Source organism: Oncorhynchus nerka, linkage group LG20 (assembly GCF_034236695.1).
Source record: "Oncorhynchus nerka isolate Pitt River linkage group LG20, Oner_Uvic_2.0, whole genome shotgun sequence".
NCBI lineage: Eukaryota > Metazoa > Chordata > Actinopteri > Salmoniformes > Salmonidae > Oncorhynchus > Oncorhynchus nerka.
Window position 1 is genome coordinate 15,347,783 of NC_088415.1, and position 14,773 is coordinate 15,362,555.

Sequence of the window (14,773 nt, forward strand, 5' to 3'; positions counted from 1 at the left end):
ATTCAGAGCAGGATGAAAATGTAAAATGTTCTTTGTCTAAAATAAATCACTGCACAAAAATAAATCACTGCATTTGACTGTAAGCCAGGGCGGGACCATGAGGTTAAAAACCAAACCAAATTTAAGAAAACTAATGTAAAAAAAAAACTAGTAACTCCGCCAGGGTGTCTCTTTTGGGTCACTGTTGCCGGTCCCAAGCCTGGATAAAGGAGGAGGGTTGGAATTGTGACATAAAAAAAACAAGAATTGACAGAATAATGTTAATTTGTAGTTCTAAACATATTTAGGTTTTTTTTACTCGCTTTTTGTCTCTCCCACAACATTATTCCTCTCTCCTACAGCGTCCATCACAATTACATGCACATGACCAAATATGCAAATTAGGCGATGACGCCATTTAGCAGCCAATAGCTGCTTTCCTTACTGAGAGGAGTTGGCAACATTGGTCAGGCTATTTAGATTGTCATTATGGAGACACCCATTTCCAAACCTTTTTCCATAAAACATACATAAGCTAGAACTGATGCACATCAATAAATAATGCAGACAAAGCACTGGAAGATGACTTTGGGCGCATTACATAAATCCGTTCGGAGATGGTTTCAACTGCATTCTAATGTTGACTGCTTAAAGAAAACGGTATCAAGCTAAGTGCATGCTCAGTTCTTGGCGGCTGCCCGAGTGGACATTTGAAATAGAAGTTATGGAACTCCCTCGCGTGGTTCTTTTTATGGGGAAAGTCCTCAATGAAACTGACATTAGGCTAAATGTGGAGAATTATACATTAGCTTTCGTTGGCCATCAAGTAGGCTATTCATGTATATGCCATTGTAGGCTACCATTTGATACGATAAATATGTTGAAATGATGATATCACTGGAGTCAGTGATTTAATTCAGTGATTTAAATTATGACCACATCCTCAGTAGCCTATTCCAGCAGGCTATTAGGGAAACACAAGCACTTTTTATTGCAAAATCACCTCGCTATTCATGGTGAATTAATTCATCTGAATGAATTAACTAAGCAAGCTGCTAAATTGTTCAGTTTACATATTGCCTAAATCTTGTCTAGGCTACTGTAGACTATATTAAATTAGATGTAGGCCTAAATGAGACGTAGGCCTATCACTTTGTCTTTCTCTAAGCAAACTATGGCAAAATTTTGGCATAAACCAAGATTTTAGTCTATAGACTGTCTATTGACATGACAAGTCAGTCTAGCAAATGGGACATTTATAAAGATTTGCAGTCTTAACATCTGGCACATAATAACAGAACAATTGCCAGAAAATAGCCTAGACGTTAGTTTTTTTATGTTCATCCAAGTGTTTCTTGCTCAGAGATTTCGAGATCCTCTGTCCAACTTTCATCACTCAAACTCTTCTGTCGGAGTTACCTATAGTTATGTACATGCACAAAGGGGATTTATTTACAATTCTAAACCTGGTTTGAGCCCTGAATGCTGATTGGCTGAAAGCCGTGGTACATCAGACCATATAACACGGGTATGACAAAACATTACTTTTTACTGTTCTAATTACATTGGTAACCAGTTTATAATAGCAATAAGGCAGCCGGGGGTTGTGGTACATGGCCAATCTACCACTAATGGCTGTATCCAGGCACTCTGCGTTGCATCTGGCCATATGCCATACCCCCTTGTGCCTTATTGCATAATCATAGCAATCAAACGAGTTGAATTGACATCAATTGATGGAAAATTATCTGCCGAGTTTAATAAGGGAGAATGATATTTTCTCTTGCCACATATTCAAATGCCTTTATTATCTCATAGCTTGCAATAATTATTATTTTGAGGTTAACCCGAATTTTGTTCCTCATGTCATTACTATGATATTCTTAATTGGCTCGATAACGCTAAGGAAACATGGGTTCATTGTATAGATAGGGCAACTCTTTTGCTATGAAAAAAAATGGGCTTAGTTTTCAGGGGATTTGGGCGAGCTTTTCAGTCATTTTGTAGAAACTGAACTTGACCTGGCAACCCTGAATAGGTGGTCTCAATGGGCTTGTTTTAAGTGGTAAGGCTGAAGCAACCAACTGAAGACGAAAGTCGAGGATTCAACTCTGGGGAGGTGCATCTGCGATCGCCGAAAGAAGGACACTAATTTGGTCGTCCAACAGCCAAGCTCAGATGGCAGTGTTTAAAAAAATATATGATGTCGAAATAAACATGTATCCAACAACCATATCATACACTCACAAACTAAAATCATACATGTATGTATGTATAATCAGGGGGAGCGCCTCAAATATCAATGTTGGTTCCGGTTGTAGTCATGTCTTTGGTCACGTTCGTGTGGGTCAAACAAAAACACTAAAGATTGGTTCACAATAGACACTCCCACATTATGTGTAACACGCAGGATATGAACCTAAATCTCGCACGGGCGCAACCGACGTGACAAAGAGGAAATGCTCTCTTCGGCTGAGGGCAGACTGATTTTGAAGTTCGAAGGCGGGCTACCTTATCACGGGATAGTGACCGACTCATGTCCGCTACAGCTGCAGTGGTGTAAAGTACTTAAGTAAAACTACTTTAAAGTACTATTTTTTTTGGGGGGGGGGATCTGTACTTTACTATTTATGTTTTAAGCAACTTTTACTTCACTACATTCCTAAAGAAAATATCGTACTTTTTACTCCCTACATTTTCCCTGACACACAAAGGTATTTTTTGAATGCTTAGCAGGACAGGAAAATGGTCCATTTCACACACTTATTAACAAGAGAATGTCCCTGGTCATCCCTACTGCCTCTGAACTTGCAGACTTACTAAACACATGCATCTTTTATAAATTATGTCTGAGTGTTGGAGAGTGCCCCTGGCTATCTGTAAATTATGTCTTGAGTGTTGGAGTGTGCCCCTGGCTATCTGTAAATTATGTCTGAGTGTTGGAGAGTGCCCCTGGCTATCTGTAAATTATGTCTGAGTGTTGGAGTGTGCCCCTGGCTATCTGTAAATTATGTCTGAGTGTTGGAGAGTGCCCCTGGCTATCTGTAAATTATGTCTGAGTGTTGGAGAGTGCCACTGGCTATCTGTAAATGTTAAAAACAAGAAAAAGGTGCCATCTGTTTTGCTTAATATAAGGAATTTGAAATGATTTACACTTTTACTTTTGATACTTAATATATTTCGAACCAAATACTTTTAGACTTTTACTCAAGTAGTATTTTACTGGGTTACTTCCACTTTTACTTCAGTGACTTTCTATTAAGGTATCTATACTTTTACTCAAGAATGACAATTGTGTACATTTTCCACCACTGCCAAAATGCAACACACTGAAACGCGGTGACCGACTGGACAAAAGTGATCCGCTCCCATCCAACGCAGTCATTGTCAAATTATCCCAATTTACAGGAAAACCCATGACATGGCAACCCTGGTGTACCCTGCCTAACAACACAGAGAAAACGAGACCACACGGAGAGCTGTTGATCAGTCAGAGCCGCGATGGAGTCCCAGGTAACTTTTAAATAGCTATCAGTGTGTTAAATTCCAGTTTATTTCAATTTAATGTGAGCTTTTACACAAAGCTAGCTACTTGCTTGTCCAACTTCCCATTATGTACTACCTTGCTAACCTAGCTACTTGCTTGTCCAACTTCCCATTATGTACGAACGTTAGTTAGTTAACTAGCTAATTTAAGTAGCTACCGTTAGTTCGCTATCTTTCTTTCCAGCTAGTGTAGTGCATTTGAAATGCTAACTATTTATTTTCCAGCTAGTGTAGGCAGAGATATGGGCTATAATGTCTGCGGTGTAGCATTAGGCAGTCATCGGTTTAGCTATCTGGTAGCTTTCTTATGGTGACGCGCAGAAAGCACTTCCTGGTCAGTCAAGTAAGCAACTCTAGTTATGTTGGATATAGCGTGCTCAACTAAACAAACAGTCATTTAAAACTATGTTATTTAAAAAAATTATTAGTTAGCCAGCCAACTGTATAGCTACTGAACTTACTAACCAGTAACCTACAAGAGTCATATTCCTGAGCTAGATAACCTTGGATCTTGTTTTGTCACAAAGCCTGTCAGTGTTAATAATGATTTCATTGTTGCTTATGTAGTGAGACAGAGGAATTGCATGCTGCACTGACTATTGCAATTAGTAAACAAGCCAGTCTACCTCTGTCTCAGTCCAGGGTCAAGAGAGACAATCAGTAAACAAGCCAGTCTACCTCTGTCTCAGTCCAGGGTCAAGAGAGACAATCAGTAAAAGATGACCTCATCAATGCGGGTTGTGAGACATTGTTTATCCCTGACTCGATGTGCAAGTTCCTCATCTGTTGTGTGTGGAAAGGTAATGACTAATCCGGAAGACATCTCCAAACTCTACCGGGAGTTGAGCCTGTTTCCCTCCTTGACCCGAGCTGACGTAGGGCCAGTCATAACATCGCAGTATGGAGGAAAATACAGCAACATCTACACAGGTGTGTGTGTCTGTCCGTCGGTCTGTCTGTGTCTCCCTGTTCGTCGGTCTGTGTGGGTTTTCATGCCTTTTATTCCGTGTCCGCTAGAATGGAGTCAGCGGGATCTGGAGAGGAACGAGAATGTCAAGTTCTGTCGGCAGTACATTGTGTTTCACGACGACAAGTCTGTGGTCTACTCTGGACCCTCAGGGAACTGCACAGAGATCAAGGGAGAGTACGTGGACATTTGACAGTTTGACGCATGAGTGTGTTCTGTGTGTGTGTAGTTGATTTAGTGTTTTCTCTGTGTCAGGTTGCTGAGTAAAGACTCTCCATCAGGAGACATGAAAGCGGTGGTGAGAGAGAGCATCATCAAAGGAGAGGACAAACAGTTTCTGGAGGTGAGGGTCTCTCTATCTGTCTCTCTGTCTCCTATCTATCTCTATCTCTCTCTCTGTCTCTCTCTGTCTCTCTCTCTCTCTGTCTCTCCATCTGTCTGCACAACTGACCTTGGATAAGTGCCTATGTTGGGGAAACCCCCCTGCATCTATATCCTAAACCTCTTTCACTCATTTTGATTGACAGCTGACCCTCTTTTCCCTTTGACCCCTCCTCCATTCGGTGACCCCTCAGATTTGGAGTAAGAACATCAAAGTGAAGAGCATCAACCTGACAGCCCTGAAGAAACATGGCAAGGTCTATGAAGACGGTGAGACACCAATGTAATGTCTCTGTATATGAGACTTCCTGAAGTTCTTCTGTTACTAGCAGACAATAAACTGTTGTTTTCCCTGAAGACCCGAACAGACTGCACCATTTGTGCCGTCTTATGCCAGGATTTGGCCGCCCCAGACAAAATGTACACGCCTTGGGGAAAATCGCTGAATCAAAATAATACCACAGCAACTGTTATTCTTAGGAAGCCGATTTGATTTGGAGTTCGGACATATAAAGTTTGTGTGAATTATTTCTAAGATGCATACTTTGCTTTTCTGAACTCTCTTCACTCGCCCATAAGCATAGAGGGAGGCATGCCCTACTGGTGCTGGCACATGCTCCGGTCAAATCCACCGCTGCAGTTAACGTAGCCTACATCCGCCTACGTAGCCTACATCAGCCTACATCGGCCTACATCGGCCTACATCAGCCAGCCTACATCGGCCTACGTAGCCTACATCAGCCTACATCGGCCTACGTAGCCTACATCAGCCTACGTAGCCTACATCAGCCTACGTAGCCTACATCGGCCTACGTAGCCTACGTAGCCTTGCAAGCCAATCACAGAATGTGATGAGGGAACTGAAGCAAATCGTACAATATGGCCAGGTTGATGGCAATATAATAATTTGGTAACATCGCACAGTGTGACATGTAATAGTCATAAAATACTGAATCTGACGTACAGCGTGGGAAGGCCTTAACACCAAAGTATATCAGGCACATTCTTTGGTTGACCCACCTGTTCATTTGTATCTGTTCCCAGACCAGTTTGGCTGCCTGGTGTGGTCCCACTCTGAAACTCACTTGCTGTATGTGGCTGAGAGAAAGAGACTCAAGGCAGAGTCCTTCTTCCAGGTCTGGCCTTCAAAACACACACACACCTAAAGTTTAAATATGAGCACAATGCACTCTCACAATGCAGTGCTAATGAACTTCACTGCAAAATGTGTTAGCGATTTCCTCACTTGGTCTATTTGTTAACCCCTTCCATCTCTACTATACAGTCAGTGTCTCCTGAGTCCTGTTCTCTTGCTGATGAAGAGGAGGGGGTGAAAATGGGCAAGGAGGAGGAGACCACAAAGGTAAGGAGGATCCAATGATAAACTGTTCCATTGACTGACCCCCTGCTTTTAACTCAAACGTCTTGGTTCACCATACTGTGTTTGCTCCTCCCGTCCTGCAGGGGGAGCAGTTTGTGTTTTACGAGGACTGGGGGGAGACCTTGGTCGGTAAGAGTTCACCTGTGCTGTGTGTGTTGGACATCGAGGGTAGCAACGTCTCTGTGCTAGAGGGAGTCCCAGATAACATCTCGCCAGGCCAGGTCAGTGTGTGTGTGTGTGTGTTGCTGGGTGCCATTTCTGTGTGTTTGTGTTGCAATGTATATATGTGCTGTATCAGTGTTATAACTTGTATCCCCAGGCATTTTGGGCTCCGAGTGACACAGGCGTGGTGTTCGTGGGCTGGTGGCATGAGCCCTTCAGACTGGGCCTCAAATACTCACCCAACCGCAGGTGAGCACTGTGATTGGTCAGATCAGAGTGGTGGTTATAAGTAGCAGCTCTTAAATCCAGTAAAGGCCTCTCACTCTCTCTCTGTGTTTTCTAATTCAGGTCCTCCTTGTTCTATGTTGACCTGACTGGGGGACAGTGTGGTAAGTGTATTTCACTCTGAGCTATACATGACCATAGTGTTTTCTAGAAGTCTGTTTGTGTTTCTCTCTCTCAGAGCAGCTTTCATCAGGCTCCAGTGCTGTGTGTTCCCCCAAGCTCAGCCCAGACCAGTGCAGGATTATCTACCTGGAGTGTGCTGTCTACGGACCTCACCAGCAGTGTAGCAGGCTTTGCATGGTGAGTGAGTGAGCAAGAAAGATGAAAACATATCCAACTGCTCCCAATTAGAGAAATGATTTGAATACTGTTGGAATATAGCTCATGTGTTGAGTTGTCTGTGTGTTACAGTATGACTGGTACACCAAGAGGACCTCTGTGGTGGTGGATGTGGTAAAGAGACCCAGGGAGGGTAAGGACACCTTTCTTTTTTTGTAAAGTAGAATTTGTTAATATAATTACAGGTACTTTGTGAGTGTATTATGTTTATCCTAACTGTTTGTGTGTTCAAGATGGCTTTGCCGGGATCTACAGCTCGTCCCTGTCTCCTCTGTGCTGGTCAGCTGACAGCCAGCGCATCCTGGTCTCCTGTCCACAGGGCAGCCGCAAGGTAACCACCCCTAGACACTTATCAGAGATAATTAGCAGAATGAATTATGCCATATGTATGGCCGCAATCAAATCATATTAACATGTTTTGTCTCCTGTAGGATCTGCTGTTGGTGGAAACGACCACAGGGAGCGTCACCTCTCTGACATCAAGTGAGTGGGGTCACACTCACTATCCTAACTATCCCCTGCCCCCTAGTCAGTCCACTGACAAATACAGTCTCTGAGTTGTAAAGCTCTAGGGCTGTTGTTGCTGTTCTAACATTCTGACTGACGTCCTAACGCTGTTGTGGTTGTGTTCCCCTGTAGAGTCTCCAGGGGGCAGCTGGTCATTGCTGACCATCGAGAGAAACCTGATGGTGGTCAGCTGGTCTTCCCCTAACTGCCCCCCCAGCCTGGTAATGTAGACACACCCACACATATACATACTCCATAAACGTTATGTTTTACTTGACAATGCTTTGCAGTAAAATAGACACATTATTGAAATGTCTTTCTTTGGATGAGTCGTTTATAGTAATGTCTGCTTAATGCCCATTGTCTATTGTTTTGTTATTAATTACCTCATTTTCTGTGGCTAGAGGGTGGGCTTCCTGCCACTGGGTGGTTCTCGTGAGGAGGTGGACTGGGTCGTGCTGGAGGACTCTCAGACCCAGCCAGATATCGATTGGCAGATCCTCAACTTCACCCCGCCCCCAGAGCAGGACAACAGCCAATACCGTAAGAACATCCACTCTGACAGTTTTCTCTCTAGCATGTCAATTATCAGTAAATCCTCTCCTATGTGTCTGAATCCACAAGCATTGCGCTACACCTGCATTAACATCTTCTAAACGTGTGTGTGTGACAGATCAAATTAGATGTAATATTATCCTTGTTATGTAGCTGGTGTGGACTTTGACGCCCTCCTGCTGAAACCAAAGGATGTGAAGGAGGGAGTGAAACTGCCACTCATAGTCACCCCACATGGTAAGTTACACACCTTATAGTGTGTGTGCCCCTGCTTGGTTGTGGGGAGTAGGGTGAAGTTGCTCATAGATGCTGATCTTGGGTCAGTTTGGAATTTCCCCCTCTAACGGTTATGGTTGGGGGAAGGGAAGCTGATCCTAGATCTGTACCTAGGGGAAACTTCACCCCGGAGCTTGTTGTGTTTGTGTGTGTGAGTGTGTAGCTACATTCTCTCTCTCTCTCAGGTGGTCCTCACTCTGTGATTGTAGCAGACTGGCTGCTCTCCTCCTCAGTGCTGTGCAGGATGGGCTTTGCTATCCTACTGGGTGAGTAGAGCTACGGTTTATTATGTCTCTATCTGCATAACAGATTGAAAATCTTGACGTGGAAACAATGTGGTGACGTTGAATCATTGTGGGAAACTGATTGGCTTTGCGAAAACTCATCAATGTGAAGGAATTTCATGTTTTTGTCTCGTTGTTTTTTTGTTGAACCAATGAGTTGGTCATTTTTTTGTTTCTATCAATTTGAATTCACGTTAGTAGACAACTCAATCAAATGTAAATCAAAACTAGATGTGGAACTGGTGTCTGTGCCCAGTGGGATTGGTTAGGGGTTTAGGGGAGAGATCACCAAGCCACAGGCCGATTATTAAAGTTGGGTCCGCACTCAATGTCTTTGTTTGTTTATTTGTTCTGATTTTGTACTGCATCAGGGTGGTATACACAGACGTTCTGATTGACAGCCTTTTCCCCCACACATATTGTCTACACCGAGCCAGTGTGTTGAATCCAGGAAACTAGCTACAGGAGCAGGTAGTCAGTGTTGCTGCCAGGGATCACAGACGTAGCTGATTATGGTGTTTTAACATGGACATGGTAACAGTGTTTCCATTGCAGTCGTCACGCTACGCCATGGCCAAATCATGGCCGCCACACCCAAAACATATGAACCGTGAAAACATATTTCTGCCGAGGTGTACGTTGAAGATGCTACAACAGTCCACATTTACTTTTCCTCTGCAAGCACAACAAGTAATGAATCAAATAAATCTGACAACCTCATAGAATAGTTTATCTATTTACCTAGTCTGCTTGTTGTGTGTTCTGTGAGAGAAATATTCCTCTTGAGGCACATTCAAGTTATAAGAGCCATAGGGAGGGAATTTTTACAGCGACGGCATCGTTAAGCACGTTACCGCTCTGCAATCTGAGTGTGTAGGGGAGAGTAGGGCTGAAGGTGAAATGTCACCCTGCCTCAAAATCATTTTCTGGGAGTGACTTACAAATAGCTCCATTCGAACAAAAAAACATTTCTGTTTGAGCGAGATTAGTGACAACAGGGGAAGCTGTTGGGGGGGTTGAAATGTTCACTTGTACCTCACTTGTGTCCTTTCAGTGAACTACCGCGGCTCTATAGGCTACGGCCAGGACAGTATCCTCTCTCTACCTGGTAATGTGGGCACTCAAGACGTCAAGGATGTTCAGGTACAGAAACATGAGTTACACCACAGTCTTTTCAGACCACTGTGTGGCTTAATAGTCTATAGTAGTGATGAACCGATATTACATTTCTGGTCTACACAGTAAAGAGTGAATGCCACCGAATCGCTTGTTCACAGCCTGTGTCTGAAGTTTTGTTGATCGTTTCAATGCCATGACAGAGGGCATCACGTCTGCTGCAGACACAGTTGATGAGCTTATTTCTCCAGTCAGTTGTTCGAATGGAGCCAGGAGTGTGTTCATGTTCTCAAATGCCATTGAAATGACAGCAGCGGTATGAGAACCAGCACATTCTTGGGCAATACGGCTTTCCTCAGTACGAAATCCTTGTCGACCCACTGTTCTGTCAGACTCGTCATGCTCATGGGGCTGACATCGCTGGTCCAAATGTCAGTCGTGAAGCTAATAGCAGTGACGCTATTACTGTGTAACTCCGGTAGGGCAACATCTGGGGAAAAATGGCACACTTGGTAGTGTGTACTGGTGCTCGACCAGTCGGCGAGAACGCCAACAATCACCCAAGACAGAGATTGGTTGATTGTCAAGGGCAATGAATTCCATTTCAAATGACTGCTTGACTTGTTGGCTGCTCGATCCACACAGCAGACATTGTGGGCTAGGTTAGGAATGCTGTGTTGCACGTATAGCACAACATTTTACGTGGCGTTATTACATCATCTACCTACGTTATATAGGTATGCATGTCATCTACCTACGTTATATAGGTATGCATGCACGTCATCTACCTACGTTATATAGGTATGCATGCACGTCATCTACCTACGTTATATAGGTATGCACGTCATCTACCTACGTTATATAGGTATGTATGCACGTCATCTACCTACGTTATATAGGTAGGTATGCACGTCATCTACCTACGTTATATAGGTATGCATGCACGTCATCTACCTACGTTATATAGGTATGTATGCACGTCATCTACCTACGTTATATAGGTATGCATGCACGTCATCTACCTACGTTATATAGGTATGCATGCACGTCATCTACCTACGTTATATAGGTATGCATGCACGTCATCTACCTACGTTATATAGGTATGCACGTCATCTACCTACGTTATATAGGTATGCATGCACGTCATCTACCTACGTTATATAGATATGCATGCACGTCATCTACCTACGTTATATAGGTATGCATGCACGTCATCTACCTACGTTATATAGGTATGCACGTCATCTACCTACGTTATATAGGTATGCATGCACGTCATCTACCTACGTTATATAGGTATGCATGCACGTCATCTACCTACGTTATATAGGTATGTATGCACGTCATCTACCTACGTTATATAGGTATGTATGCCCGTCATCTACCTACGTTATATAGGTATGCACGTCATCTACCTACGTTATATAGGTATGCCCGTCATCTACCTACGTTATATAGGTATGTATGCACGTCATCTACCTACGTTATATAGGTATGTATGCACGTCATCTACCTACGTTATATAGGTAGGTATGCACGTCATCTACCTACGTTATATAGGTAGGTATGCACGTCATCTACCTACGTTATATAGGTAGGTATGCACGTCATCTACCTACGTTATATAGGTATGTATGCACGTCATCTACCTACGTTATATAGGTATGCACGTCAGCTTTGACATCTGTTTTTCACATCAGCGTTAAACTAGACATCGGCTGATACCGATGTTGGCGGTTTTAGCTAATATCGACCGATTCCACTAAGTTCACCGATATATTGTGCATCCCTGGTCTATAGTATTCAGCCCTAGAATCAGTGACGTTTCATTTTCACAGTATTTTTGTAGTCTCTGTCATCTCCCTCTCAGACCACTCTGCTTCCTCCCGCGTACTTTCTCTCACTTCTCTCACCCTCCCTCTACCCTCCCTCTCTTTCATCATGCTGTTGTTTCTGGCTCTAGTTTGCAGTGGAGAGTGTTCTGAGGGGCGGGGCGTTTGACGAGCAGAAGGTTGCGGTTGCCGGGGGTTCCCACGGCGGATTCGTGGCCTGTCATCTAATTGGCCAGTACCCAGAGTTCTACAAGGCCTGCGTGGCTCGGAACCCCGTCATCAACCTGGCCTCCATGATTGGGAGCACCGACATCCCAGACTGGTACAGTCACACTTTCTCACTACCGTGCCCACACAAACATCCACTAACTCATAGGGACGATACCAGTATCACAGTATATTTTCCATGGCAAAAAAATCCTTTAAAAACCTGCTGTATGTAAAATATTGTGTGCTATAGCTTGGAAACTAAATACATGTGACTCTGGATGACAACATGTTTCCAACATCAGGGATGTTTTCCTAAAGAAGTTCAGTCCGCTTCATGTCTTGTTTCAGTGCCAGGACATCATCCCAGCCCTACTTAGTTATTACCACATAGGCTTGACATCCATGACATTTACTTTCAGGTTGGTGGATACAGAGAGAGACATACACACTTCAGTCTTAGGGGGTTGTGTAGGCTTGCCGGGATGTGTCGTCTGTCTGTCTCTCTAGGGAGAGGAAGCAGTCAGTAATTCAAACCACCAGAAGGGAAACTAGATATGATAGAATCCATACGATTAGTTTTTTGTTCTCTTTTCTCTATAAGGTGTGGTTATCCAACATGTAGGTGTGTTTCAGGTGTATGGTGGAGGCTGGCTATAACTACAGTACAGATTGCCTGCCCGACCCTGCAGTCTGGGAGCAGATGTTAAACAAGTCTCCTATCAAACATGTCAAACAGGTGTGTGTGTTATCCAGCGGACTGTGTGTTTCACATTCTGTTTGTTTACTGATCCAATGCAGGTGAAAAAAGCTTTGCTGTCTCTCTACCATTGTTTTTCTGTGCCTTGTGTCTGTGTGTTGACTGTAACAATGTATGTGACTGTTGTCGCCATTCAGGTGAAGACTCCTGTGTTGCTGATTCTGGGAGAAGATGATAAGCGTGTGCCCCCTAAGCAGGGGATTGAGTACTACAGAGCCTTGAAGGCACTACAAGTCCCCGTGCGGTGAGTAGACTGCCCTTGTGCTGTTGGCTGCTGGGTAATGTAGTATTTAGTGGTGTGGTGGTCACATATCAGAATAAAGACAGTGAAGTACTTTGTATGCGATAAGTAAAGGTAATCAACAGCTAACCAGTTAATGGGGGTGCTTGCCAAAGACTTTTTCTCTTCCTATTTGTAAAAAAAAAAAAAAAAAAAAAGATACCGTCTTAAACTGAGACTCAGTGATTCGACGTTGCCACGAGCAGTGGGATGAACCACAGATGAATGCTATGCAAGATAATGCACTCAGTATTACACAGTATCTTTGCATGTGCATGTGTGAGCTTCAATCTCCTATAAACGTGATAGCTGCAGCACCGACACAGAGCCTCACGCTTCCATGGTCTTTCCTAGTTGGTCTTTCTTGTCAGCCCGATGTTGTTGTTTACTTCATGCATTGCATTGCTGACTCTACTTTCTTAACTCCGCCTGGGTGCCTTTCTTTCAGATTGCTATGGTACCCTGGGAACAACCACTCCCTGTCCAAGGTGGACGCGGAGTCTGATGGCTTCATGAACATCGCTCTCTGGATGACCCAGCACCTGTCTCTGTGACGATACCATTAGCGATAGCATGCTAACCCTATGAAAGCTCTAGCATGCTAACAGGATGTTAATCTGTATTACAACGGCGTGAGGGTCAGGCCAAAGCGTTGAGGGTACTGTAGGCTACCTGCACTAAGTCATCTGTGATTAGATCATCTGCATCAGTTTATAGCTTTGGAATTACATCTTCTGAATGATGGCAAGTTCTTGTCCTATATCAAATATGAAACTGTTGAAACATTGATTTTGCCTGTAATTTAGCAACACTAGTCCTTATTTTCAGCGTTTCTTCATGAAACGGTTTCACCTATGATTTAACAAGGGCTACGGGTACTGCCGTTCAAAAATGATCCAATACCTTTTTATTTAGAGAGATACTAAACAGCCGTATAGTTTCATCATCTAAGTTGTGGTCATAATATGAAGAGAATGAAAATACTTGAGCTAAACGTTATGGACCAAGTAACGGTAACACCTGGTGAAAGGTCTCCACTACACATTCTACTCATTACGTTCATTCTGATGGTGCTTTCCAGGGTTGCAGATGCTTTATATTGATTGTAACAACCAGGGTTCTTTCTCTAATGATTCTATCAATAAAACATGTTTTGGCTATAAAACATCCTTCTTTTTTTTTATACAGTTGAAGTTGGAAATTTACAGTTTTTTTACAATTTACAATTTCTGACATTTAATCCTAGTAAAAATTCCCTGTTTTAGGTCAGTTAGGATCACCACTTTATTTTAAGAATGTGAAATGTCAGAATATTAGAGAGAGCGATTTATTTCAGCTTTCATTTCTTTCATCACATTCACAGTGGGTCAGAAGATTACATACACTCAGTTAGTATTTGGTAGCAGTGCCTTTTAAATTGTTTAACTTGGGTCAAACGTTTCAGGTAGCCTTCCACAAGCTTCCTACAATAAGTTGGGTGAATTTTGTCCCATTCCTCTTGACAGAGCTGGTGTAACTGAGTCAGGTTTGTAGGCCTCCTTGCTCGCACAAGCATTTTCAGTTCTGCCCACAAATCTTCTATGGGATTGAGGTCATGGCTTTGTGATGGCCACTCCAATACCTTGACTTTGTTGTCCTTAAGCCATTTTGTCACAACTTTGGAAGTATGCTTGGGGTCATTGTCCATTGGGAAGACCCATTTGCGCTCAAGCTTTAACTTCCTGACTGATGTCTTGAGATGTTGCTTCAATATATCCACATAATTTCCCTACCTCATGATGCCATCTATTTTGTGAAGTGCACCAGTCCCTCTTGCAGAAAAGCACCCCCGCAACATGATGCTGCCACCCCTGTGCTTCACAGTTGGGATGAGGTTTTTCGGCTTGCAAGCCTCCCCCTTTTTCCTCCAAACA

The 14,773-nt window shown here is 43.3% G+C and overlaps 1 protein-coding gene across 2 annotated transcripts; it reads left to right on the top strand.

The window, feature by feature from the left end:
* The first annotated feature begins 2,452 nt into the window (after positions 1-2,452).
* Positions 2,453-14,025, top strand: apeh (acylaminoacyl-peptide hydrolase). Of its 2 annotated transcripts, XM_029621446.2 has the most exons (24): positions 2,453-2,551; positions 3,388-3,492; positions 4,326-4,455; positions 4,543-4,669; positions 4,748-4,835; positions 5,068-5,143; positions 5,918-6,009; positions 6,159-6,236; positions 6,338-6,475; positions 6,574-6,665; positions 6,765-6,805; positions 6,880-7,001; positions 7,113-7,173; positions 7,274-7,371; positions 7,472-7,523; positions 7,680-7,768; positions 7,952-8,090; positions 8,256-8,339; positions 8,564-8,644; positions 9,717-9,805; positions 11,745-11,935; positions 12,457-12,559; positions 12,718-12,824; positions 13,309-14,025. In XM_029621446.2, the coding sequence occupies exons 2-24, from the start codon at positions 3,481-3,483 to the stop codon at positions 13,412-13,414; spliced, it is 2,196 nt and encodes a 731-aa protein (XP_029477306.1). In that variant the 5' UTR covers positions 2,453-2,551; positions 3,388-3,480; the 3' UTR covers positions 13,415-14,025. The 2 variants fall into 2 exon arrangements, with proteins under 2 accessions (XP_029477306.1, XP_064861333.1); XM_065005261.1 differs by lacking the exons at positions 2,453-2,551; positions 3,388-3,492 and having other exon boundaries at positions 3,951-4,455.
* Positions 14,026-14,773: the final 748 nt, after the last annotated feature.